The 27,078-nt window shown below is 56.1% G+C and overlaps 1 protein-coding gene across 3 annotated transcripts in view; it reads right to left on the minus strand.

The window, feature by feature from the left end:
* Positions 1-8,901: 8,901 nt before the first annotated feature.
* The window catches only part of BCL2A1 (BCL2 related protein A1), a gene marked incomplete at its 5' end in the record, with an annotated part of 30,425 nt that continues 12,248 nt past the window's right edge, over positions 8,902-27,078 (minus strand). The window contains 2 exons of one of the 3 annotated variants that reach the window (XR_013997319.1): positions 8,902-9,166; positions 24,360-24,830. Coding sequence is in view for 1 of the 3 variants with exons in the window: in XM_081114939.1 (XP_080971065.1) it covers positions 9,065-9,166; positions 14,148-14,591 (546 nt within the window). Of the gene's footprint in view, positions 9,167-14,147; positions 14,592-24,359; positions 24,831-27,078 lie in introns of those variants that run through there. The other 2 variants (XM_081114939.1, XR_013997318.1) reach the window with 2 other exon arrangements.

Genomic DNA, 27,078 nt, shown 5'->3' on the forward strand with positions numbered 1-27,078 from the left:
AGGAGAATTCTGAGCCAGAGATTTTGCTGGTTTGGGCACGCACTCACACAAAGGTTGCCCACCCCTGTCGTAGGGGGAACCAGCCCTCCAGACAGTGAAACCTACTGTCATGAATGCGGATACACAAAGGGACAGGACAGACCCGAAGCCGTGCGGGCATTTAGTGTCTCATCTCCAATCAGGGGGCACGCGTGGGCTTTGTAAGTAACTTTTTAACTCAAAGTAGACCACTGGCCTCCACAGAAGAGCTAACACAGAGGTACTGGAAGAAAACCCAGGCACACATCTTCACCACCGTGACTTCGGCAGCGGTTCCTCAGTTACAGCAACGAAAACGCAAGCCACAGAAGAAAATTTATCGCCCTGGCCGGTGTTGCTCAGTGGGTAGAGCGTCGGCCTGTGGACGGAAGGGTCCTGGGTTCGATTCCGGTCAAGGGCACATGCGTGGGTTGCAGGCTCGATCCCCAGTCGGGGGCGTGCAGGAGGCGGCCGACCCATGATTCTCTCTCATCATGGATGTTTCTCTCCCTCTTCCTCTCTGACATCAATAAAAAAATATTTTTTTTTAAAAAAAAGAAAATTTGTCAAAATTAAAAACATGCACCGGCCCTGGCCGGTTTCTCAGTGGTTAGAGCAAAGGAGTTTAGTCTTCTACCCGAGGGCCGAAGGGTCATGGGTTCGATTCATGGTCGAGGGCTGTGCCTTGGATGCCGGTTCCCCAGCTCCCGTAGGGGCAGGTTTGGGAAGCAACCAATCCACACGTCTCTCTCACCCAATTGTTTCTCTCTCCTCCTCCCTCCTCCCTTCCACTCTGTAGAAATCAATGGAAAAAATATACTCAGGTGAGGATTTTAAAAAACAACCAAAAACATGCACCAAAGGACACCATCAGTAAAATGAAGATTACCCAGAGAATGGGAGCAAATATTTGCAAGTTACCCTATAGAATAAAAGACCGGCGGAAAGACCGGCCGCTATGATGCGCACTGACCACCAGGGGGCAGACACTCAATGCAGGAGCTGCCCCCTGGTGTCAGTGCGCTCCCACAGGGGGAGCGCCGCTCAGCCAGAAGCCAGGCTTACGGCTGGTGAGCGCAACGGCTTAGGCCCGCTCCCCGTTGGACATCCCCCAAGGGCTCCTGGACTGCAAGAGGGCGCAGGCCGGCTGAGACCTCCCCACTCCAGTGCATGAGTTTCATGCACCAAGACCTCTAGTATATTTGATAAGGGGCTCTTGTCCAGAATAGCATATAATGAATTCTTACAACTCAACCGTAAACACACACACACACACACAATCCAGTTTTAAAGCGGACAGAAGTCTTCCACAGACATTTCTTCATATAAGATATACAAATAGCCGATAAGCGCATGGCAAGATTTCAACATTATTAGTCATTACGGGCCCATCAGAGGGGTTGGGGCTCCGTACCCTGTCACGCACAGAGCAGGGTCGATCAGGGGGTTGGGGAGCTCCCCCCTGTCACGCACAGAGCAGGGCCCATCAGCGGGTTGGGGAGCTCCCCCTGTCACGCACAGAGCAGGGCCGATAGGGGAGTTGGGGCACCGCCCCCTGTCACACGCACAGCAGGGCAGATCAGGGGGTTGGGGTGCCGCACCCTGTCACACTCAGGGCAGGGCCAATGGGGAGGTTATGGCTCTACCCCCTCACACACAGAGCAGGGCCCGTGGGGGGTGGTTGGGGCGTCGCCCTCTATCACCCACAGAGCAGGACCGATCATGGGGTTGGGGCGCTGCCACTGTCACACTCAGGGCAGGGCCGATGGGGAGGTTATGGCTCTACCCTGTCACACACAGAGCAGGGCCTGTGTGTGTGTGGGGGGAGGGTTTGGGGCGCCGCACTCTGTCACACACAGAGCCGCAGGGCGATCAGGGGGTTGGGGAGCTCCCCCCTACTGGGCACAGAGCAGAGCTGATCAGGGGATTGGGGCACCTTCCCCTGTCACGAACAGAGCAGTGCAGATAGGGAGGTTGTGGCCCCGCCCCCTGTCACACACAGAGCCGCAGGGCGATCAGGGGGTTTGGGCGCTGCCCCCTGTCACGCTGATCCCGGTGCCGGGAGGCATATTACCCTTTTACTATATAGGATAGAGGCCTGGTGCACGGGTGGGGGCCGGCTGGTTTGCCCTGAAGGGTGTCCTAGATCAGGGTGGGGGTCCCCACTGAGGTGCCTGGCCAGCCTGGATGAGGGGATGATGGCTGTTTGCAGCTGGTCACACACCCTTCAGGGTGGGGGTCCCCACTGGGGTGCCTGGCCAGTCTGGGTGAGGGGCTGAGGGCTGTTTTCAGGCTGGCAGGTGACTGAAGCTCCCAACTGCTCCTTTTTTTCTTTTTTTTTTTAAATTATGGGCCAGCTTTAGCTCTGAGGCTCCAGCTCTTAGGCCTCCTCTCCTGAAAGCAGGTATCTGGTTTGTTTCAGTTCTATAATCGAAACAATGTATAACTCCAGCTCTGAGATCCCAGCTCGCTGAAAGCAGGTTTCTGGGGTTTTGTTTAGCTTCTATATTTGTTATAATGTTTCAAACTGCAGGCTCAGAGGCCAGCAAGGCAGGCTGGGAACGTTGGTTTCCTCCGTCACTGAAGCAAGCAAGCCTCATGTTAGTTTCAAGCTGCCTGGCTGCCGGCCGCCATCTTGGCTGGCAGTTAATTTGCATATCGCCCTGATTAGCCAATGGGAAGGGTAGCGGTCGTACGCTAATTACCATGTTTCTCTTTTATTAGATAGGATAGAGGCCCGGTGCCTGAATTCATGCACCAGTGGGGTCCCTCATCCTGGCCTGTGGGATCGGGCCGAAACGGGCTCTCCGGCATTCCCCAGGGGGTCCTGGATTGTGAGAGAGCACAGGCCAGACCAAGGGACCCCACAGATGCACGATTAGGGTCGGGGAGGGACACTGGAGGTTGGCCAGCCAGGGAAGGACCATGGGAGGGCTCCGGGGCGTGTCTAGCCCGTCTTGCTCAGTCCCGATCAGCCGGACCCCAGCAGCAAGCTCACCTACCGGTCAGAGCGTCTTCCCCTTGGTGGTCAGTGCACATCATAGCGACTGGTCAGCCGGGTGATTGTCTGCCCCCTGGTGGTCAGTGCACATCATAGTGAGCAGTTGAGCGGCCTTAGCATATCATTAGCCTATTACGCTTTGATTGGTTGAATGGACGACCAGACACTTAGCATATTAGGCTTTTATTATATAGGATAAGATTAAAAGAGAGGTATAAAAGAAAATATAAATGTTTTTACTCATTTGTGGGGGGAAAAAATGCAGCATGTGTAAAGCAGAACATGACTGAGTTTGGGTGCCTGGGCGGGAATGGGCGAGAAAAGGGTGGAGATAATGGGAAATGGCATGGCGTAGCAGTGAGGAGGAAAGTGACATTTCTCTCCTGCTACTTTTCTCTGCGTAGCTCTGTCAGGACCACGGTAACGTTGTACAGACAGATGGGCATACAACCGGGGTGTATGGGGGGCGGGGGAAGGGAGGGGAGGGGAGGGACCCAAAATGCAATCCAAGCTGGGACAAACCGAACTGTATTGCAAATGATTAACATAACCACAACTGAATGGGTGGAGAACTTAAGTAACTTTGGGCTAAGTATTTTGACGAAATGCCGTAAGGCTAAAGACAAAAATAACTTTATACAAATACTAGAGGCCCGGTGCACAAAATTCATGCACGGCATGGGAGGGGGAATCCCTCAGCCCAGCCTGCACCCTCGCCAATCCGGGACCCCTGCCTGCCTGATCGCCCATAACTGCCTCTGCATGCCGGCCTGATCGCCCCCTAACTGCTCTCCCCTGCTGGCCTGATCCCCCTAACTGCTCTCCCCTGCCAGCCTGATCACCCCTAACTGCCTCTGCCTCGGCCCCTGCGACCATGGCTTTGTCCGGAAGGACGTCCGGTAGATGTCCAGTCTAATTAGCATATTACCCTTTTAATAGTATAGGTAGGGTGTCCCCCCCCAAAAAAAGTATACACACTTTGAATGATGATAAAGTCAGCATTTATTATTTTTTAAAATAATAATTTTTTATTAATTTTAGAGAGAGAAGGATAGAGACATAGAAACATCAATGCGAGACAAATATCATTGATCCGCTGCCGCCTGCACGCCCAACCACTGGGGATGGAACCCGCAACCTGGGCATGTGCCCGGACCAGGAATCGAACCCTGACCTCCTGGTTCATAGGTCGACGCTCAACCACTGAGCCACACCGGCCGGGCAAAGTCAGCATTTATTAACATATAGTTCATTTTTGAAATTTGAAAGAATCTTCAGAAATGAATAATTTGTCTGTCAGTGCCTGTTTTCAAATTGATGACCGTTCTGGTCCAGGCACCGCTCTTAATACAAAGCAATGGAATCGCAAACATCAAGAATCATTTCATTGGTGTTTATGGGCCTTCAATTTGTCAACTGTTGCCTGTTTTGTACCGAAAACTTTAATATATAAATATGTAATTTTGTTGTTGTTGATTTCAGGGAGGAAGGAGAGGGAGGTAGAATCATCCGTGATGAGAGAGAATCACGGATCGGCTGCCTCCTGCACGCCCCCCACTGGGAATGGAGCCCGTAACCCGGGCCTGTGCCCTTTACGGGGAATTGAACCGTGACCTCCTGGTTCCTAGGTCGACGCTCAGCCACTGAGCCACGCGGGCCAGGCTGTAAACTTTATCTTTTCTGTTTCCCCATAAAAAAGTCTAGTGGCTAGATGTTCTTTGTTCAAAGCTGTCTGGCTTCACCCGTTATTTCAAATCAGCTAAGCCTGAAAAGGAGTGAAAATGGAGTCATCAGCTGTTAAAGTGTGTATACACTTCCTTGGGGACGCCCTGCATTGCGAGGGTTGTAAACTAGCAGTCGACAGAGAGAGACAAGTAAGTACAGGGGGGCCTTGACTTACGAGTGTCCCGACTAACGAGTTTTTTGAGATACCAGCTGTCTCTCTGGGGATTTTTTGCATCGAGTTGACAGAGTAATTTGAGTTAATGAGCTCCTTAACGAGCTCGGTCTCGGAACGAATTAAACTCGTAAGTCAAGGCCCCACTGTAGTACATACATTGTGGGTAATGAGAGTCAGGTTTCTCCCTTTTGGGGAAAAAAAAAAACACACAAAAAAACAGTGACAAATAAGGGAAGAGGAAGTTTGGAGTGAGCCTTGTGGCGGTGTACAGGAATTAAAAGTATCAGCGTAGCCCTAGCCAGTGTGGCTCAGTGGATAGAGCGCCGGCCTGCGGACTGAAGGGCCCCGGGTTCGATTCCGGTCAAGGGCACGGACCTCGCTTGCAGGCTCCATCCCGGGCCCTGGTCGGGGCTCGTATGCGAGGCAACCCATCGGCGTGTCTCTTTCACATCAATGTCTCTCTCTGTCCCTCCCCCTCCCTTCAACTCTCTCTAAAAATCAATGGAAAAACATCCCCGGGGTGCAGAGTTAACAGCAACAAAGTGCCCGTGTAACCTCGCGGCTTTACATAGACACATCCAGAGGGATCGATACAGAAATGTGAGTCGATCGAGTGAGAGTCAAAAAGTCTTGCCCTGACCGGTGTGGCTCAGTGGATAGAGCGCCGGCCTGCGGACTGAAGGGTCCCGGGTTCGATTCCGGTCAAGGGCATGTACCTGGGTTGCAGGCACATCCCCAGTGGGGGGTGTGCAGGAGGCTGCTGATGGGTGTTTCTCTCTCATCCATGTTTCTAACTCTCTCTCCCTCTCCCTTCCTCTCTGTAGAAAATCAATAAAATATATTAAAAAAAAGAAGAAGTCTTTACCACCCACGGGCCACAGCAGGCTCCTGACCGGTCTCCCGGCCATTCCTGTCGGCTACCGGCCACACCCCCGCCAACCCTCGCTGACTGACGTGGGAGCCAGGACAGTGAGCCTGCGTGCTGGGGGGCTGATGGGCAGGGAGGGAACCGCTGATGCTGGAGAGGGAGGGACCACGGGGGACCAGGTCTGATCCACAGATACTGGGGGTTGGCCTACGGGCAGCTGGTCACTGCAACAGGAGCGAAGAATGTTCCGGTACCGATGCCAGACCAGGGTGTGTGTGGGGCAGGGGAAGGGAAGACCAGATAGGCCAGAGGTTCTCAGCCTTCCTAACTCCGGGACCCTTGAATACAGCTCCCCATGTTCTGTGACCCCAATTTCATGGTAACAAATTGAACACCATGAAAGCATCGTGATCAATCACAAAAACTATACGCAATGATAGATGTGCTTTCCGATGGTCTTAGGCGACCCCTGGGAAAGCGGTGTTTGACCCCCAGAGGGGTCGCGACCCCCAGGCTGAGAACGGCTGAGACAGGCAGGCAGGCGCGGCGGGAGGATGTGCGACGGGCAAGTCCTCCGCGAAATGGGAAGCCGGGCCGGGCCGGTGGGAATGAGCTGCCTACACGATGGTGTTGCAAGGGTCTGCCACCCGCTCTTCCTGTATGGAGGCTCCGGCGTGGCCCAAACGTCGACCTTCAACTCGAGAACGGTTTTGGGGAACGCCGGTCATGGGTTTGCTCCCCATCGCAGCCCTGGGCTCGTCGGCTGTCTGCAAGATCTTGGCCTTTGGTCACGAGGCAGATGAACCGGAGAAAACCCGCCCGCCCTGGACAGGCTGCCTCCCGCACGCCCCCCACTGGGGACCGAGCCCCCCACCCAGGCCTGTGCCCTGACTTAGCGGGCACCACCCTCGGGCTGGGCGCCCGATCGCATCTTCCGGCACAAAGAGCCACCCGGGCTGCTGCCGCTTATAGAGAAAGGGTCTGTGTGCCGGGCGGGCGTGGCCCAGTGGTGAGCGTCGACCTGTGAACCAGGTGGTCCTGGGTCCGATTCCCGGTCGGGGCACAGGCCCGGGTTGTGGGCTCCATCCCCAGTGTGGGGCGTGCAGGAGGCAGCCGATCCGTGATTCTCTCTCATCATGGATGTTTCTCTCTCCCTCTCTCTCTGACATGAATAAAAATCGATTTAAAAAAATAATAATAAAGGGTTGTATTTCCGTACAGGATGGTATAAAGCAGTCCTTCCCTGTCAGCAGCTCTCACCGTGGTAGAAGTTTCCAGATCCCAAACAGAGGCAACCGACTGGTCTTCAGTTAGACGATGGCACAGGGAAGACCCGGGATCCTCACGGGCTGAAGACCCGCCCTGTGGGTGGGGAGACCAGCCTCACCCAGCTGACCTTGACTGGCAGCTCCCGCTCCTGCCGGGGGTGGGGTGGGGGCGGGCAGCAGAGGGTCAGGCGGTACCAGCTGACCAGGAGGAAGCGAGGCCTTGAGGACCAGTGTGGGCCTGGGGGTCCATGTGACCCGCCCACCAGCCCCATGACCTGGGACCACAGGCTTTTTTTTTTTTTTTATTGATTTCAGAGAGGAAGGGAGAGGGAAAGAGAGATACAAACATCCATGATGAGAGAGGATCAGCGATTGGCTGCCTCCTGCACGCCCCCCACTGGGGATCAAGCCCGCAACCCAGGCCTGTGCCCTTCACCGGAATCAAACCCGGGACCCTTCAGTCCGCAGGCCAACGCTCTATCCACTGAGCCACACCATCTAGGGCAGACCAGAGACTTTCTGTGTTTAAGCCTGTTTCCTCCAGAGGAAAATGCAATGCAAACCCCAAGGGGTAGAGATCGTGTAATGTGAGGAGGAGGAGGAGGAGTGGAAAGATCTAGACCAGCGGTTCTCAACCTGTGGGTCGTGACCCCTTTGGCGGTCGAACGACCCTTTCACAGGGGTCGCCTAAGATCACCGGAAAACACATATAATTACATATTGCTTTTGTGATTAATCACTATGCTTTCATTACGTTCAATGTGTAACAATGAAAATACATCCTGCATATCAGATATTTACATGACGATTCATCACAGCAGCAACATGACAGCGATGAAGCAGCCACGGAAATAATGTTATGGTTGGGGGTCACCACAATGAGGAACTGCATTAAAGGGCCAGAGGGTTGAGAACCACTGGTCTAGAGCGAGGTACAGTGCTCCCGTGTCGCAATCAAATTTGCTGACCTCGCCCAGCTTGCATGGCTCGGTGGTTGAGCGTTAACCTGTGAACCAGGAGGTCAGGGTTCGATTCCTGGTCAGGGCACAGGCCCGGGTTGGGGGCTCCATCCCCAGTGGGGGGTGTGCAGGAGGCAGCCGATCCATGATTCTCTCTCATCATGGATGTTTCTCTCTCTCTCCCTCTCCCTTCCTCTCTGACATCAATAAAAATATATTTTTTAAAAAATCAGAGCACAGCCTAACAAAAGACAGTTTTCTAATATGTGAAAAAAATTTTTAAATATATTTCTTTATTGATTTCAGAGAGAAAGGGAGAGAAACATCCATGATGAGAGAGAATCATGGGTTGGCTGCCTCCTGCACGCCCCCCACTGAGGATGGAGCCTGCAACCCGGGCCTGTGCCCTTGGCTGGAATCGAACCTGGGACCCTTCAGTCTGCAGGCCGACGCTCTATCCACTGAGCCACACCGGCTGGGGCAAATTTGTGAAATGTTTTCATGGGAGGTTTCCCAATGGCCCGACACTAAGGCATGGACCTCCCTTTGTTCTAACGTTCCCCTCGTGTGCCCAGGGTCCGGCTGCCGCATCCATCACCTCCAATGACGGCTGGGGGAGGGGACCCGGACAAAACTCAGCACCCAGGGGCCCTGGGCGGACCCAAGACGGGGCCCCGGGGAAGGGTCAGCGGACTCACCCGCCTGCAGTGTGGGCCAGTGACAAGGAAAATGGCTTTGGGGTCAGGGACAGGCCCGTCAGAAACCTGGCCGCCTGGGCCTGCAGACTCACCTTCCCCTTACGCATCCCCCACCTGAGACCTGCCCCCGGGACCGCGGGCGGGTCAGCCCTGCGCCGGGCTCCCAGGAAGACGCGGACGCCGCAGAGAGACACGTACATTCGATTTATTTGTGGAAAGGGGGGCACGGTGTCCGCGGCCCCGGAACTGTCCGGTTGCCCCACGAGTGTTGTTTGTGCAAAAGGAGGAGAAGTGGGTGTGGGCCGTCCCTCGTGCAACAGTCCAGGTTTCCCAACCCCCGGGGCCCCTGCAGTCAGGGGAGCTGCCTCAGGGCGCACAGTAGGACCTGGCCCGCCGCCCCCAGGAAGGCCAGCCAGCCCGGCCGGGGCTCGAACTTCTGCACGAAGCCGTGTTCCTAGGAGAGGACAGAGGGCACAGGGTTAGAACACCGTCGGTGGGCACGAGAGAGCTGGAATGAAAAGCACAGGAAGTGTCGTCTCCGCGACGCAGAGGGCTCATCTTCTCAGGGGTCTTGATGGAGCAAGTGAGACCTTTTGGGGGGGGGGGCTGCCAGCGATCTGAGTCTGTGAGCCAGTCACCTCGCAGACCGTTTCTCTTCTATTTTTTTTTTAAATATATTTTATTGATTTTTTTACAGAGAAGAAGGGAGAGGGATAGAGTTAGAAACATCGATGAGAGAGATCGATCAGCTGCCCCCTGCACGCCCCCCACTGGGGATGTGCCCGCAACCCAGGTACATGCCCTTGACCGGAATCGAACCCGGGACCCCTGCGTCTGCAGGCCGACGCTCCATCCACTGAGCCACACCGGTTCGGCCCCTTTCTCTTCTTATCCGACCACGCAAGCCGCTCTGTGGCTGCTTCCAGCTACTCCCGTGCCAGGCATTTGTCAGTTATCTGAGTGGTGCTGTGCTCAAGGCCGTAAGCTCCCTGCAAGATAGGTACCCGGCGCACGGCCCCTCCTCCCACGCCCGCGCCCCCCCCCCCCCCAACATCCCAGCACACAGGGCGTCTTTTATGTTTTTTTTAAATGCCTACGAAAGGTCCGGAAGTCTCATCCCAAATTTGGGAGACACAGAGACCCAGAAAGGTATAAAAAGGGAGAGCTTCCTCCATGTTTTTGCTCAGGATTTGGAGAGGAACCGTCTCCCTGGGTCCCGGAGGTACATGTGGAAGGTCTGGAAGTGCCCGGGTTTTTCCTGTGCCTCCGGGATGCCTGCGTATTTTTCGGCCGCCTGGGAAATCCTGTCACAGTCTCACTAATTTTATGCCGTCCGACCTCACCGTCATCTCCAGGGAGCAGCGTCCTGTCATTCTAATGTCTTAGTAGCCACGTGTTAAAAGGAAAAAAGAGAGGGGCGAAACTGATTTTGAAATATATTGATCTAAAGTAGTATTGTAATACGGTTAACAGGAAAATGATGAGTGAAATATCTGACAGTGTTTTGTATCAAATCGGTAACGTGTGTCCTGGCCCTGGCCGGTGTGGCTCGGTGGATAGAGCATCAGCCCACGGACTGCAGGGTCCTGGGTTCGATTCCGGTCAAGGGCACGGACCTCGGTTGCAGGCTCGGTCCCCGGCCCTGGTTGGGGCTCATGTGGGAGGCCACCCATCAATGTGTCTCTCACATCGATGTCTCTCTCTGTCTCTCCCCCTCCTTCCACTCGCTCTAAAAATCAATGGAAAAATATCCTCGGGTGAGGATCAACAAAATAAATAAATAAAAATAAAACAATGTATATTTTATACTTACAGCGTATCTGTTTTTAAAAAATATATTTTTATTGATTTCAGAGAAGGGAGAGGGAGAGATAGAAGCATCCATGATGAGAGAGAATCACTGATTGGCTGCCTCCTGCACGCTACCTCCTAGGGATCGAGCCCACAACCCGGGCCTGTGCCCTGGACTGGACTCGAACCTGTGACTCTCCAGTCTGCAGGCCGATGCTCTATCCACTGAGCCACACCGGCCAGGGCCATAAACCCCATTACTGATTCACTGGTCCCCGCCCCCCTTTTAGGGCATCTGTTTTAGACGGGGGTTAACTGCCAACTGTAACTGATCATGTGATTAATGGGGATTTAGTCTATTTGTTCAGGGAGGTTAGGCAATACCACCACCACCACCACCACTACCAGCAAGTACTGAGAACTCTTTGCGGAAAGTGTCCTGGGGGCTCCCGATACAGGAGTAAAGGGGTTCCTCTGGCCGAGGAGGCAGATGCCCCCCCACGCCCCCCTCCCGTGCTGCAGACGCCCCGAGGCTGAGAGAAGTGACGCAACCGGTCGGGTCGCCCCGGAGCCCGGAAAGGAACCGGGTGGCCTGCTTCCCGGTAGGTGCCGCCCCCCCTTCCTGGGGGCCACGACCTGCAGGCAGTGCCGTCCCCGGAAATGAGTCATTCAAGGGCAAGTTCATTCATTTGAGCTCGACTGTCCAGGCACTGAGAGAAGGTGCCCTGGCCCCTGCCCTTTGCCCGCTGGCGGCCTGGCTCGGAACAGCAGCGCCCCCCATGCCCAGCACAGTGACCCATGGGAGCTGGAAGCAAGGTGGAGGCAGCCTTGAAACGCCCTCCTGTCTCAGACCCACGCACGTGGGGAACCCGAACCCGCCCAAGGGCTCCGTGATGGCCGAGCGTACGTGTGCGGGCACACGTGTGTCCTTCCGTGTGTGGAGGCTCATGCCGACCCCCGGACCTCCCGGGAGGGTCAGTTCACGTCTAGAAATTCTCCCAGACAGCTCCCCACCCCCCACGGTCAGGAGTTCCAGGAGCTCACACCATTCATGGCTACGCGGTCACATTTTCAAAGAATATTGATTCCGCCCTGACCGGTGTGGCTCAGTGGATAGAGCGTCAGCCTGCGGACTGAAGGGTCCCGGGTTCGATTCCGGTCAAGGGCATGTACCTTGGCTGCAGGCACATCCCCAGTTAGGAGTGTGCAGGAGGCAGCTGATCGATGTTTCTCTCTCATCGATGTTTCTAGCCCTCTATCCCTCTCCCTTCCTCTCTGTAAAAAATCAATAAAATATATTTAAAAAAAAAGAATATTGATCCGTTCTCTCTGCCGCCAATACTCTAAGCTTTGGGGACTCAGGGCCAGGCCAGCCCAGGCTCACAGGGGGGCCTCTGAGCCACAGAGAATGCCTGCCTTCGCTGGAAACCAAAACGGCACCCACAGCTGCAACCTCCCCCCACCCCCTCCTTCCTCTGGCTTCCCACAGTGGCAGGAAGACACTGACAAGATCTCGCGCTGCCCCAGCCCGAGGCCAGGGCTGCTGAGTTAGAAGAATCGCAGGAAGAAAAGGCCAGAAGGGGGAGTGCTGGGGGCGGGGTGGGGGGCCTCCAGCAACTTGCAAAGGTCACACGAAGTTTCAAAACGTCCTTGACTGAAGTCGCCCATGGTTTTGAAAGCCAGTGAGCCAGCGGGGGGATCATCTCCACCTGCATAGAAGTATTTGCATCCCGAATAGTCAGTCACAGGAATCCTACAAGCCACTGAGAAGAAGACAAAATAACAGGAAGACGGGCAAAGAACGGAAGCAGGCAGGTCCCTATGTAAGCGCTGGCAGAGGCCATAACCCCGCTAGTCACTGGGGCGACAAGACTTCAACCAGCTGCATTAGGACAGAGTGTGGGAATGACGAGATGTCTACAGCAGAGTGTAAGGCAGGTGCGGGGGGGGGGGGGGGGGGGCGGGGGGGGGCGGGCCAAACACCTGACGCTCTCACCAGCTGTGCTGGGAGGAGGACTTGGTAGAAACGCCATGGATGGCGCGGATCTGGTCAATTCAGCCCTGGCCGGTGTGGTTCAGTGGTTAGAGCGTCGGCCTGCGGACTGAAGGGTCCCGGGTTCGATTCTGGTCAAGGGCACACGCCCGGGGTTGTGGGCTCAGTTCCTGGTGGGAGGCGTGCGGGAGGCAGCCAATCCATGATTCTCTCTCATCATGGGGGTTTCTGTCTCTCTCTCTCCCTCTCCCTTCTTCTCTGAGATCAATGAAAGTATATATTTAAGAAAAGAAGAAATCAAGTTTTTAAAAAAAGGCAGCTATAAAATATATATGTATATATATTTAAAAAAATAAATAAAAATACTATTTTAAATACCCTCGGGTGAAGAAAAAGCAGAATAAGCACCATGTACTAGTTATACATTAATTTTAGAAAACCCTTTTTTACAAAGATGCACTGTGGGTACTTTCTGTGGCTATAATCAACAGCTATGTTTTGCATGTAAAATAATTGATAACGGGGGTTACCTCTGGGGAGAGGGGAGGGCCAGGTGTGGGGGAGGGGGGAGCGCGGGCGGAGAAGGCGCTTGGGGACACAGTGTTTTTAAGAAGCGAAGCATCAAGTGTTGGGACATAAAGAAAAAGCAGAGCCCTGGCCAGTGTGGCACAGTGGATAGAGCGTCGGCCTGCAGACTGAAGGGTCCCAGGTTCGATTCCGGCCAAGGGCACTTCCCCGGGGTGTGGGCTCCATCCCCAGTGTGGGGTGTGCAGGAGGCAGCCGATCCATGATTATCTCTCATCATGGATGTTTCTTTCCTTCTCCCCCTCCATCTCCCTCTCTCTTCCTCTCTAATCAATAAATATATTATAAAAAAAATAAAAGCACAGACACCCCCTGTGAAAGGCCCCGTGACCCGACTTCTAACAGCGGCCCCCCCCCCAGGGCCCCCGGCTTTTTGAGGCCTCGACAATAGAGCGAATTCTCACTTGGAAATTCTCGAATCCAGTACATTCCTCCTCTGATCAAGCATTCACAGCCAGGATTTGTTACCTTAGGCCAGCGGTTCTCAACCTGTGGGTCGCGACCCCTTTGGGGGTCGAACGACCCTGTCACAGGGGTCGCCTAAGACCATCGGAAAACACACATATAATTACAGATTGTTTTTGTGATGAATCACTGTGCTTTCATGAGGTTCCATTTGTAACCATGAAATTGGGGGTCACCACAACATGAGGAGCTGTATTAAAGGGGTCGCGGCGTAAGGAAGGCTGAGAACCGCTGTCTTAGAAGATGGGGGGCAAACACCAACTTGGAAGCCATGAACTCGCGGAAAGAGACCCCCACCCTTTGCAACCCCCTAAGTGAATGAAACAGCTTCCACGACCGGCTCCTTGGCGGCTGAGCGTCCGTTGTCATGGCAACCCTAACGCCGCACTGAGCCCGGGCTGGGCCGCGCGCTGCTACTGAGGATGGGTAGAGGGTCTTGCCAATACCATCCATATGTACGGGGTGTCCCCCCTTCCCCCAAAAAAAGATGTATACGCCCTTTGAGCTAATTACTAACTCCAAGCCTGTGTGTATATTCCTTTAAAGCAGCCGGTCACCGTGAACTCCCGCTTCGGAGCAAAGAGCGCGCAAGACTATTTACCCAGCCTCCGTTCTGCCGGATCCAGCCCCCCGCCTGCGAGGTGATGAACTCGGCCACGAAGCACGCGATCTCCTCGGTCGTGTCCGCGTCCAGGTCCCGGTCCCGGTCCGGGTCCAGGGCGACGCGCGCGCGGAGCAGCTTCTTGGCGAGGATGCCCTGCAGGGCGAACACGGTCACGAGGCGGCCCCAGTTGACCACGCCGTCCGCGAACTCCTGGCGCACCACGGCCTGGAACACGGCCCGGGCCGCCTCCACGGACGCCACGTCCAGGCCGTCCAGGCTCGGCCGCAGGGTCCGCTCCGCGTCCGTCTGCACCGCCGAGGCCACGGCCCGCAGCAGCCGGGACACCCTGTCCGGGCCGGGCCGGGGCGGCGGCCGCTGCAGCACGTGGCACAGGTAGTCCCGGGCCAGCGCCTGGACGTAGCCGAACTCACAGTCGCTCATCCTCGACGGCCGCGGCCCGGGCTCCTTCCCGGGGAAGCGCAGGCGGCGATCTGGGGCCGGAGCGCAGGGCGCAAGGAGAAGAGCAGGGCGCGCGGGGGCCGCCGGGCCGCCCCGCGGGTGACATCAGGGGCCGTGGAATTTCTGCGGCATCACCGGCTCCTTCCTCCCGGCCCTTCCGCGCGGAGGCGGGGGCGAAAGGGAAAGTTCAGAGCGGCTCCTCCCCGAGACAGAGAGAGAGAGAGGCCACTTCCCCATCCGCCCGTGGCTGCTCCACTGCCGGGCCCCACGAGGGGCGCAGAGACCGCGCGGCTGGCCCCGGGGGAACCGGGCAATTCCCCGAGCCGTTCATTCAGAAACCACCCCGCGGCCGGGCAATCCCGCGGCCACGTGCGTGCGCCCCAAATAACTGAGGACGGGGACGCGGAAATATTTAAACACACAGCAGTACCGTGACGCACAGGGGCCACGAGGCAGGGTGGCCATATATATATATATATTTTTTTAAATATTTTTATTGATTTCAGAGAGGAAGGGAGAGGAAGAGATAGAAACATCAATGATGAGAGGGAATCACTGATTGGCTGTCTCCTGCGGGTTGTACCAAGCCCACAACCCAGGCATGTGCCCTTGATGGGAATCGAACCTGGGACCCTTCAGTCCGCAGGCTGATGCTCTATCCACCGAGCCAAACCGGCCAGGGCAGGTGGCCGGATTACGATGACCACCCCATCAGCACTTCATGGACGCTTCCAAAAATACTGAATACTGAAAACTTCCTGAGCAAATCCTCTCAAGGTTTTATTATCATGATTATTTGCATAACTGATTCACTTCGTTGTACTGATGGGGTGGCCATCATCATCTGGCCGCTCAGTGTGTGTGATATTCTCAACAATAAAGATTAAAAACAAAACAAGGTGGGAAGAACCCCTATGTTCATCAACAGAGGAACGGATTAGCAAATTTATGGGACATTATTATTATTTTTTTAATCCTCACCCAGGGATATTTTTCCATTTTTTTTTTTTCTAGAGAGGGAGAGGGAGAGAGAGAAACATTGATGGGAGACAGGCACGTCTATTGGTTGCCTCCCGCACGCACCCTGACCAGGGCTGGGAAACAGAACTGCAATCGAGGTATGCGCCCTTGACCAGAAATCGAACCCAGAACCCTTCAGTGGGGGGGGGGGGGGAATACTCTAACCACTGAGCCACACCGGCCAGGGCCAGAACATTATTCAGCCATAAACTGAGCCCTACAATGTGGGTGAATTTCAAAAACATTGTGCTAAGCCTGGCCGGCGCGGCTCAGTGGTTGTGCGTCGACTTAAGGAACCAGGAGGTCAGGGTTCGATTCCCGGTCAGGGCACAGGCCCGGGTGGCGGGCTCGATCCCCAGTGTGGGGTGTGCAGGAGGCAGCCAATCCGTGACTCTCTCTCATCATTGATGTTTCTCTCTCTCTCTCTCTCTCTCTTCCTCTCCCTTCTTCTCTGACATCAATAAAAATATTTTTAAGAAATTACGCCAAGCGGAAAAAGCCAATATATGAGAAACCCACACTGAGCAGATGCACAGAGACAGGAAGTAGGCAGGTGCGTGGGGCGTGCGGAGACGGGGGCGGGAATGGCTTACGTGGTGCGGGTTTTGTTTTATGACTAAAATGTTTGAGAATTACCCAGAAGTGGTGGTCACACAATATTATGAACATACTAAACACCACTGAACTGTTTATTTCTTTAGTACGTTTTTAAAAAATATGTACTTTTATTGATTTTAGAGAGGAAGGGGGAGGGGGAGAGAGAAACATCCATGATGAGAGAGAATCACGGATCGGCTGCCTCCTGCGCGCCCTACACTGGGGATCGAGCCCGCAACCCCAGGCACGTGCCCCGACCAGGAATCGAACCCGGGACTGTTCAGTCCGCAGGCCGACGCTCTATCCACTGAGCCACACCGGCCAGGGCGCTTTAATATGTGTTTATTAGTGATGAGTCCACCTCCTGCCCTGACCAGGGAGCAGAAAGCAGTGACCGACGAGGGCCCCTTGGGGTGCGGAGTGGGAGAGAAGACCCCGCCCCCGCCGCTCCCAGAGCAGGGTCCGGGTGCGTGACTGTGGGGAGACACCGCTGAGGTCCACTTCTCCTTTCCCCCAGGCGGAACCGGAGCAGAAACGCGCTGAACACTGACCTCATCCTGCTCCTTCCCAGGCCCAGGGCCCGCCCAGGCCCGATCTCCGCAGAGAACAATGGCCTTCAAGAGGAAGGCCCCGAGGCCCCAGCAGCCGGCATCTCCCTCGGTCCTGGGTCCAGCGCGGCTGAGCCTGACGGGTCAGAACCGCCAGGAGGGCAAGCCCACTCCCACCCAGAAGCCGAGGGCGGGGGGCGCCTGGGGAGAGGGTTCCCACGCGAGAAGTCCAGCTTCCAGGGATCCTCTGAGCGCGTCTGCACGTGGGGTCTCACCCCAATTCTCCTGCTGTGTTGGGGAGCAGGGCTTCTGCGGGCAGACGGCAAGGGAGCTGGGGGCAGGAGTGAGCTGTCGAACGGGCCATCGGGTGCTGCCAATCCTCACCAGCGGGTGTTTTTCCATTGGTTCTCAGAGAGTGGACGGGAGGGACAGACAGACAAGAACGCCGATGTGAGAGAGACACGTGGGTTGGCTGCCTCCTGCACGTGCTCTGACCAGAGCTGGGGATCGAGCCCACAACCCGGGCCTGTGCCCTTGACTGGAATCGAACCCGGGACCCTCCAGTCCACAGGCCAACACTCTATCCATTGAGCCACACCGGCCAGGGCAATAAAAATAAATATTTGTAAAAATCAATGGAAAAATAGCCTCAGGTGAGGATTAACGACGACAACAAGTTGGAAAAAATGAACAGCACATTCAGGTGGATGCGCTGCTGGAGGCCCCCCCTGGGGAGGGGCTGCCGCGGGTCCCTCTGTCCCCCCAGCTCACAGCCGGCAGCCGTGCCGTCACCGGAACCCTGTTATCACCGCGGCCAGTGATGGGAAGTCTTGTACAAACGCTCATGTCCCAGTCAGCCTGACCCGTGGCTGCGGCTGCATCCGTTTCGTTTTTCTCTCACTCGGCTGAGCGAAAGCAGCGTTTTCTCTGGCTTCCCCACGTGCCGTCTCAGGGGGAGTCCGCGAGGAAAGCCTGTGGGCATGGGGCTTCCGATCCCCGCGCCCCAACCAGAGGGCAGGGAGGAAGCAGAAGTGGGTGCTGGGGGTGTGGGAAAGGGGGCCCGGAGGGCAGTGCTCTGGGGGAGCCCCGAGAGCCCGGGCCTGTCACTCAGCCACGGAGCTGAGCTCCCTCCTGGAGCACCTGCCTCCTGCTGGGGGGCGCCCTGTTTGTGGGGGTCACGCTCCTGACCCCCGTGCTCCGCTGCGGGGGCCTCACACGGCACCAGGAAGCCCACTGCCCCGAGTTCAGGGCCCCAACACAAAGGGACAGGAGGGCTTCGGGGGGCGGGGGGCTCCCCGCCGTCGCTATGGGGCGAGGCAGGATGGGGTCCAGGGGCCTGGGTGCGGGGCCAGGAGCTTGGAAGTGGCTAGAACCGTGGTCGGCAAACCCCGGCTCGCGAGCCACATGCGGCTCTTTGGCCCCTGGAGGGTGGCTCTCCCACAAAATCCCAGGTGTGGGCGCGCACGTACAGTGCGATTGAAACTTCGTGGCCCATGCGCAGAAGTCAGCATTTTGTGGAAGAGCCACACTCCAGGGGCCAAAGAGCCGCATGTGGCTCGCGAGCCGCGGTTTGCAGACCACTGGGCTAGAAGATACGCGGAAATCTGAAGGGTGTTCGTTAAGCCAGAGAGCAACTGGGCCGGACCCGCATTTCCGTGACAGCATTTTTGAGTTTGGGTTTGTTTATGAACCGAGGGACCTAGGTATTGATTTGAGAGAGAGGGGGAGGGGGGGAGAGAGAGAGAGAGAGAGAGAGAGAGAGAGAGAGAGAGAGAAACATCGATGTGGGAGAGGACCACCGATGGGCTGCCTCCCATACCGGCCCCGACCAGGAATCGAACCCTCAACCTCAGTCTGTAGGGACGATGCTCTAACTGGCTGAGCTACCCGGCCAGGGTCACAGGGTTCCTTTAAATCAACTTTCTTGCCCTGACCAGTTGGCTCAGTGGATAGAGCGTCGGCCTGCGGACTGAAGGGTCCCGGGTTCGATTCCGGTCAAGGGCATGTACCTGGGTTGTGGGCACATCGCCAGTAGTGGGTGTGCAGGAGGCAGCTGATCGATGTTTCTCTCTCATGGATGTTTCTAACTCTCTATCCCTCTCCCTTCCTCTCTTTAAAAATAAATCAATAAAATATATTTTTAAAAATCAATTTTCTCCAGGTTTAGTCTCCAAATATAAGACCCACCCACCTCCAGTGGACGCCTGGGGGAGTTCCGATGAATGTGAACATCTCCATCGGAACGTAAAGGGCTCTCGGGGCTCCCCCAGAGCACTGCCCTCCGGGCCCCCTTTCCCACACCCCCAGCACCCACTTCTGCTTCCTGCCCTCCCCCAACACGTCCCATCCCCCCTCCTGGCCACAGGGAGGCCGTCTCGGCCGGACATCACAGTCGATGATGTTCCCGTCCTCAGATTTCATTCATGAAAATGAAACTGGCCCGAACGTGCTGTGCTCTGTCGGTTCCCGTAACTGGGAGGATTTTGAGATTCGTCCATGCTGCTGAGTGTGGTGTGGTCTGTTCCTTTCTCTTTCTTCTAAATATATTTTTACTGATTCAGAGAGGGAGGGAAATGGAGAAATAGAAACATCCGTGATGAGAGAGAATCATGGACCGGCTGCCTCCTGCACGCCCCGCACCGGGGATCAGGCCCGCCACCCCTGCCTGTGCCCTTGACTGGAATCGAACCCGGGACGCTTCAGTCTGCAGGCCGACGCTCTACCCACTGAGCCACACCAGCCAGGGCTGTTCCTTTCTTTTCTTTTCTTTTTTTTTTTGGTGAATCCTCACCTGAGGATATTTTTCCAGTGATTTTCAGGGAGAGTGAGAGAGGGAGGGAGAGACGGAGAGAAACATCGATGTGAGAGAGACCCGTCGATGGGTTGCCTCCTGCACGCGCCCCGACCAGACGTGCCCTTGACGGGAATCAAGCCGGCTGGCGCTCTACCCACTGAAGCACACCGCCCGGGGCTGGTCTGTTCCTTCCTGTAACAGAGCAGCAGTCTCTGGCGAGGGCGCCACACCGGTCAGTGTCTCTCCGGACAGTGGGCGTTGGTGCTGCCGACAGCTGGGGCTCCCGCTGCTCCGACCACTTGCACGGAGGGTTTTCAGGGAACACAGGCGTTCGTTCCTGCCCGAGGCGCTGGCCTGCTGGGCCGCCCGGAGGTCGAGTCTGTTGACGAGGAGCTGGCTCTCCCAGTCCCTGCCCGTCTCCGTGTGGGCACGTCCCCACGTTATCTTGCGTAAAATGCCGAGGAGTGGAATTTCCGGTTCAGTGATACGTGACCTGTTTTTGTCTTGTTGTGTTGTGTCTGTTTTGGGAAAGATAAGCTTAACTTCGTCAGAAGCTGCCAGGCCGCATGCCAAAGCGATCTCGCCATTCTGTGCTCCGGCCGGCGCCCGGGAGGCCCGAGCGATCCACACCCTGCCCACACTTGGCGTTGTCGGTCCGTTTAACTTAGCCGTCCTGAGGCGTCCTGAGGCGGAAGTGTGGTGACAGCTCATTGTGCTTGTAATGTGCGTCTTCAAGATTAGCAATGAATTCCCGGCCGGTGTGGCTCAGGGGTTGAGCATGGATCTATGAACCAGGAGGTCACAGTTCAATTCCCGGTCAGGGCACAGGCCCGGGTGGCGGGCTCCATCCCCAGTGTGGGGCGTGCAGGAGGCGGCCGGTCCATGATTCTCTCTCATCGCGGATGTTTCTCTCTCTCATTCCCTCTCCCGTCCTCTCGGAAAGCAATTTCTGTATTTAAAGGAAACAGAAGCGCCGTTGAATCAGTGTCTCTGTGACCCGTCTGGCACTTGGCAACGCCGCCACCCCCCTCGAGGGGTGCCTTCTGTGTTCTAGGAACTCGGTTAGAGAAGCGTGTAAAGGGAAAAGTCACAGGCAGGGGGACCCGCACATCCTTGTCAAGTGAGGGCGTCAGGGAGACCCCCCTCTGCCCCCCGTGGGGCACAGCCCCTCCCACCGGAGCTGAGTCTCTGTAGGGACCTGGAGGATTGAAGGTTGAAGGTCAGGGGTCCCCCCTGTCACTGGGGGCCGTGTCTGCGGGGCTCTGGGCGCATGGAAGAGTGAGGGCCTCAGGGTCCAGCACCAGCCCTCACCTCCCATCTCCCTTCGCGCTCACTGCTCAGGTCCCCCCTCAGCCACAGGGGACTTGGGGTCACTCCGTTGGATAAAAAGGGGCCACGCGCTGAGCTGACCAGCTCAGGGGAGGCCTGCGTGGCGGCCTTGTGACCTCAGAGGCCTCAGGCGGCCGCCCAGGACGGTCTGACCTTGACCTTGAACTAGCAGCAGCTGAGGTGGGGAGTCCGGTCCTCGGCCGGGATCTTCCCTGACCCGTCAGCCTCGGCCTTCGCTGGGCCTGTCTGCGGTCTTTCTGCGTCTGGGACCCCATGTCGCTGGAAGGTCACGGTCATGTCCCTTTTCCCGGCCTCACGGCCCAGGCCCCGCTCTGTGGGGACCACAGACCCCCCCCTGGCCTGAGCTCACGGCTGGCTGTTAACTCCTGCACCCCAAGGAAGGGGGCAGGTGTCCGTCATCTTACTTGTTAGCCAATCCCAGGGGTTCCCCGCTTTGCTTGCTCCCGCCTCCCTGACCCATCCCCAGTGGGGTTCATGTCACCCACCTCCGTCCCTCCTTCGATTGCAACGTGTAAAAATAGGCGCAAATCAGCCCTTCTCCCGAGCATTCTCCCAGTCGGTCGAGATCCCGCTTCCTGGCGGTTGTGGGCAGTTTGGCTCAAACAAACTCACAAAGATTGTTTACAGGTTTGGGTGTTGTTATGGTAACGCGCCCCTTCCCTGCCAGGGCCTCAAACAGACCGCCCCCTCCACACACAAGGGGAGGGCCAGCCCAGCCCCCACCGCCCTTTCTGTCCGTGTCCTGCCCGCCAAGCCGGTGGCCAGCCCCTGGCTGCCCAGGACACAAGGCATCCTGGGTGCACTTGAGGAGCCCCCTCCTCAGCCATGGCAGCCCCGGAGGCCACCTTCCTACTGACGGGACGGCAGCCAGATGGCTCCTCCCGGCCCCTCCAGGCGCTGGGCAGGCAGCAGGCCTCCGGGGACCCCCGAGGGCACCAGGACCCGTTCAGGTTTTACCACATTTTCCCAACCGTGTGTCTGAGGCAGGGGCAGCTGAGAACTCAGACCTGGAGGACTTGGGTCCGAGTCCGGGGTGGAGGTGGGGGAGGAGGCGGCCTCAGGCGTCATCCTTCTGTAGAAGGTTTACCCAGAAGGCTGGGGGCTGGGCTCGGAGGACAGAGAAAACCAGACCGCCCTGTCCTCAGGGGTCCCCAGACCGGAGTCAGGAGCAAGGAGATGGACGGATGGAGAAGCTATTGTCAAACGCCCGAGGAGCAGGGCTGGCGAGGAGGCAGAGACCCCGACACAAGGATTTCCACAGGGAAAGTGAATACTATGGGCATCTTGGAGGTGGCAGGAATGATGCCGGCAACTCCCCTCCTTTAAAGCCCCCAAAGTCTTTTTTTAAAAATATATTTTTATTGATGTCAGAGAGGAAGAGAGAGAGAGAGAGAAACATCAATGATGAGAGAGAACCATGGACTGGCTGCCTCCTGCACGCCCGCTGCTGGGGGTCAGCCCGCAACCCGGGCATGTCCCCTTGACCGGAATTGAACCTGGGACCCTTCAGTCCACAGGCCGACGCTCTACCCACTGAACCACACCAGCCAGGGCAAAGCCCCCAAAGTCTTAACGCTGCTCCGCAGGGCAGGGACCTGATGCCCAGAACAGATGGGTCCCATTCCTAGAACCATTAGAGCCAGGAATAGAACCCAGGGCCGGGGGACCCCAAGATACATCCATCAAGTGCCATTTGTAGGTTCGTCCTACATTCGCGTATGGACAGGAATGAACAGACGCAGGCATCTCTCAGCCCCGTTCACCATCACAAACCCAGATACCAGCTCATTTACTCTGGGTTCTGGAGGCCGGTGCTGCTGGGCCCCGCCGGGCCAGCTGAGCGCCCAAGACCCGCTCAATAGGCCGCCGCAGAGCGCCACCTCGTGTTCACAAGGGGAACTGCAGCACAGGCCCAGCCGCCCTTGCAATCCAGGAGCCCCTTTCGCCCAGGGCTGCAGGTCGGGGTGCAAAGCGCTCCAGGCTCCTCCAGCAAAGGTCTGGACCAGCCCGAGAAACCCGGGGCCCCGGGAAGTGGCCACAGCAGCTCCTCCCCCGGACACACCTGCAACCCTGACCTGCCCCACCGGTTGCATCTGCAGTAAAATTCTTCCTGTTTGAAGGAATCCCTCGTGGGGGGCAGCCCTTTCCTGGGCACTGGGGGTTCAGGAGGGAAGATGTAGCCTCCGACTTGCCCACCGTCTAACGAAGGAGACAGCCACGCCCACGCCTCTTGCAAACCCACGTAGCAAGAGCTCAGACGGAGGGGGACACAGGATGCGTTTCCTGATGGCACAAGGACGTTGTAGTACGTGTAGGAGTTTGTCAGGCTGAGGAGGAAATGCTGATAGAGGAATGACAGACTGCCATTTCCACATAAACCAGAACCCAACCACCAGAGGAAGAGAGGCTGGGGGTGGTCAGAGGGCAGATCATAAAAGGTCTAAAGCCATGCTAACGGGAGGAGACCTCATCCAGGGGACAACAGAGAGGAGGCGAAGGCTTTGCCCCAGTCACACTTGCACCCGAGGAGGGGCATTCCAGGGACTGATTCGGAGTGAGAGAGGGCGACAGTGGTGGCGGCTGGTCAGGATGCTCCTCCAAGCTCTCCACGTTTCTGTAACCAGGGGAGACATGCTCAGCCCTGATGAAGGTCCAGTGGGGAAGAACTGGGGTTTTGGAAAGAAAATACAGAGGTTTTTTTTTCTGTTGATAATGTTAACTCGTCAGTTGTATGTGCTTTTTTAAAAATATTTTTTTATTGATGTCAGAGAGGAAGGGAGAGGGAGAGAAACATCGATGATGAGAGAATCGTGGACCGGCCGCCTCCTGCACGCCCCACGCTGGGAATCGAGCCTGCAACCCGGGCATGTGCCCTTGACCAGGAATTGAACCGTGACCTCCTGGTTCATGGGTCGATGCTCAACCACTGAGCCACGCCGTCCAGGCAGTATATGCTTTTTGATGGACTTCCTTATCAGTCATCTGCCGACTTTAAAAAGTCAGGTAAGCCTAACCGGTGTGGCTTAGTGGGTAGAGCATCAGCCTGCAGACTGACGGGTCCCGGGTTCGATTCCGGTCAAGGGCATGTGCCTTAAGCTGGGGGCACATCCCTAGTGGGGGGCGTGCAGGAGGCAGCTGATTGATGTTTCTCTCTCATCGATGTTTCTAGCTCTCTATCCCTCTCCCTTCCTCTCTGTAAAAAAATCAATAAAATAATTTAAAAAAAAATAACTGACACAAGGACCTGAAAAGAATATAAAGAGAGAATGCTCCCTCCTCTGGGCGATCAGAATTTGACGGAGGTCATTTTTTCTGAACCTGCGCGCAGTAAAGATGACTCCTAACTAATCGGCTCATGAAGGGTCTTGTCCAGCTCGCTGATTTACGATACAACAATATTAAAACAAAAAAAAAAACTTTAAAAATAAAGGGATTCCATACCTGCAGGAGGAAGTCGGCTCAGGGATGGACCGCATTCACCGCCGCCGTCCCATCCGGCGAGGGGCTCCTGTCCTGGCGCCCCGGCCCCGGTGAGGTCTGGTCCCCGCTGCAGGGACAGGAATGCCCGCGGATGTGGCTCTGCCCCGACATCACGTCGCGGCGGAAACGACCGCCAAGCCCCGAGAACTCGCGGCCCAGGCGACTTTTAAGCCCGGGCGACGCTGAGGCCGGCGTGACCAAACCTCGGAGGGATGCCCGGTCGCTGACGAAATGACGTCACAGATGACGTCATGGCGCAGCAAGCGTGACGTTCAGACGCGGCAGAAGAGACGTGTAAAACCGCTTTACGGGGTGGCAGGCAGCGTGACGTTTCAGCTGGACCTGTGTTGGCTGCGGAAGGGATGTGAATCCCAGGCTGATTCGCAGACATTTTGACGTCGCAGCCCATCGACAGCGCAGCCGTTAGGACCTTCCTTGCGTCGGAAATGACGCTTTTGGAGCGCGAACCGAGTCTCCGGCCTTCGTCGCGCCGGAAATGACGCTTTGGGGAACGCGACTCACACCCATCGGACCTCCTCCGCGACGAAGGTGACGTTGGTTTTTAACCCGTTCACCTGGCCATTTTGACCTTCTCTGCGACGGATATGACGTCTGTCCAAGCGCCACTTTTCACGGCGCCGTGAATGACGTTTATTTGAGTGCGACCGCACCCTCCCGTTGACCTTCCTGAGGATGGAAATGACGTTTAACCCCAGTTGACCGAGAATTGGCCGTCAGGTTGTTCCATCTGAAATGACGCCGTTTTACGTATTTATTGTTTTTAGAGAGAGAAGCATCGATTTGTTGTTGGACACAGTGATGCTTTTATGCCTTGATTCCTGCAGGTGCCCTGACTGGGGACCACACCCACCACCTTGGTGTACGGGGCTCGAACTCCCCTGATAAATGGCTGGGCCGGAAGTGACGTTCAACCCCATTGGCCATCACAGCGTTTTTTGGTTTTTAAAATTTTGTTTTATTGCTTAAAGTATTACAAAGAGTATTACATATGTCTTCCCTTTATTTTTTCTCTCTCGACCTTCCCCTGGCCTCCCCTACCCCCCAGTGTCTTGTGTCCATTGGTTATGCTGATCTGCATGCATACAAGTCCTTGGGCTGATCTCTTACCCACCGCCCCCCGACCCCCAACCCTCCCCGGCCTTCCCGCTGCAGTTTGACCGTCTGTTCGAGGCTGCTCTGCCTCTGTATCTATTTTTGTTCATCAGTTTATAATGGTCTTTATTATCCATAAATGAGTGAGATCATCACAGCGGTTTTTGAGGTCTCGTCGTGGTGGAAATGACGTTCCCACCCGCCTGACACAGTGGCCACTGTAACCGGTCCGGCTACAAAGTCATGTCTGTGATGTGGGCGCTGCTGGGCATTCTTGGCCGTGGGATGTCATGCCCAGGTGACAGCCTACGCCGTGCGAGGTTGTGTGGCACCCGACCTGACCTCAAGTCCTTGGAACTAAAAGGGGGCACACGGAGGGAGGTTTCTGACTGAGCTTGTTGCTGTCTGTCTGCCTCCGTGGGCCTCAGCCTACTGGTCTGTGAAATGGGCCCACAGCATCCCCTGCTTGGCTGCACTCAGGGTGCCCAGAGGCAGACTCAGTGTCCAGGGTCACGTTTCTCCTCGCAGCTGGTTATGCTCCGTCTGCACCCTGCTTCCTGCTGGAGTCCCCCTTCCGCCTCCACGTGCAGGCTGCTGGTGTCGCCGGCTTGCATCACGGCCCCCTGTGCCTGGCCTGGCTCCTGCCCTCTGGTTTGGTCTGACACCCTCCGATTGAGAGCTCAGCAGGCAAAGCATGGAAATGCTTCACTTTTAAATCTCTTGTAACATACGACTAAGTGTTGAAATTTTTTTTAGAACTAGAGGCCCAGTGCACAAAATTCGTGCACGGGCAGAGGCAAGGGGTCCCCCTCAGCCCAGCCTGCACCCTCTCCAATCTGGAACCCTTCAGGAGATGTCAGGCTGGTTTAGACCTGATCCCGCAGGCAGTCGGACATCCCTTTCGCAATCCGGGACTGCTGGCTCCTAACTGCTCACCTGCCTGCCTGCCTGATCAGCCCTAACCCCTCTGCCTGCCGGCCTGAGCACCCCTAACCACTCTCCCCTACCGGACTGATCGCCTCTAACTGCTCTCCCCTGCCGGCCTGATCACTTCTAACTGCCTCTGCCTCGGCCCCCGCCACCATGGCTTTGTCCAGCAGGACGTCTGGTCTACCTGCTCTAATTAGCATATTACCCTTTTATTAGTATAGATTCTTTTTCTTCCTGTAGTTAAAAAAAAAGAATATATTGCCGAAACCGGTTTGGCTCAGTGGATAGAGCATTGGCCTGCGGACTGAAAGGTCCCAGGTTCGATTCCGGTCAAGGGCATGTACCTTGGTCGTGGGCACATCCCCAGTAGGAGGTGTGCAGGAGGCAGCTGATCAATGTTTCTCTCTCATCGATGTTTCTATCTCTCTCCCTTCCTCTCTGTAAAAAATCAATAAAATATATTTTAAAAAAAATCTTATTGAAGCTTTTTTTTTTTTTTTTTTAAATATTTTGAGGACCTGTGACTTGATTCTGGAGGCCCTGCGGGGTCGTACCGTCCCATGCACTCCTCCCAAGTCAGACGCCTCAGGTCTGTGCAATGCCTCCTCCCTGCCTGGGTCCAAGGAAGGGGGAAGCC

This window comes from Myotis nattereri (genome assembly GCF_964212035.1).
Source record: "Myotis nattereri genome assembly, chromosome: 21".
NCBI classification, from domain to species: domain Eukaryota; kingdom Metazoa; phylum Chordata; class Mammalia; order Chiroptera; family Vespertilionidae; genus Myotis; species Myotis nattereri.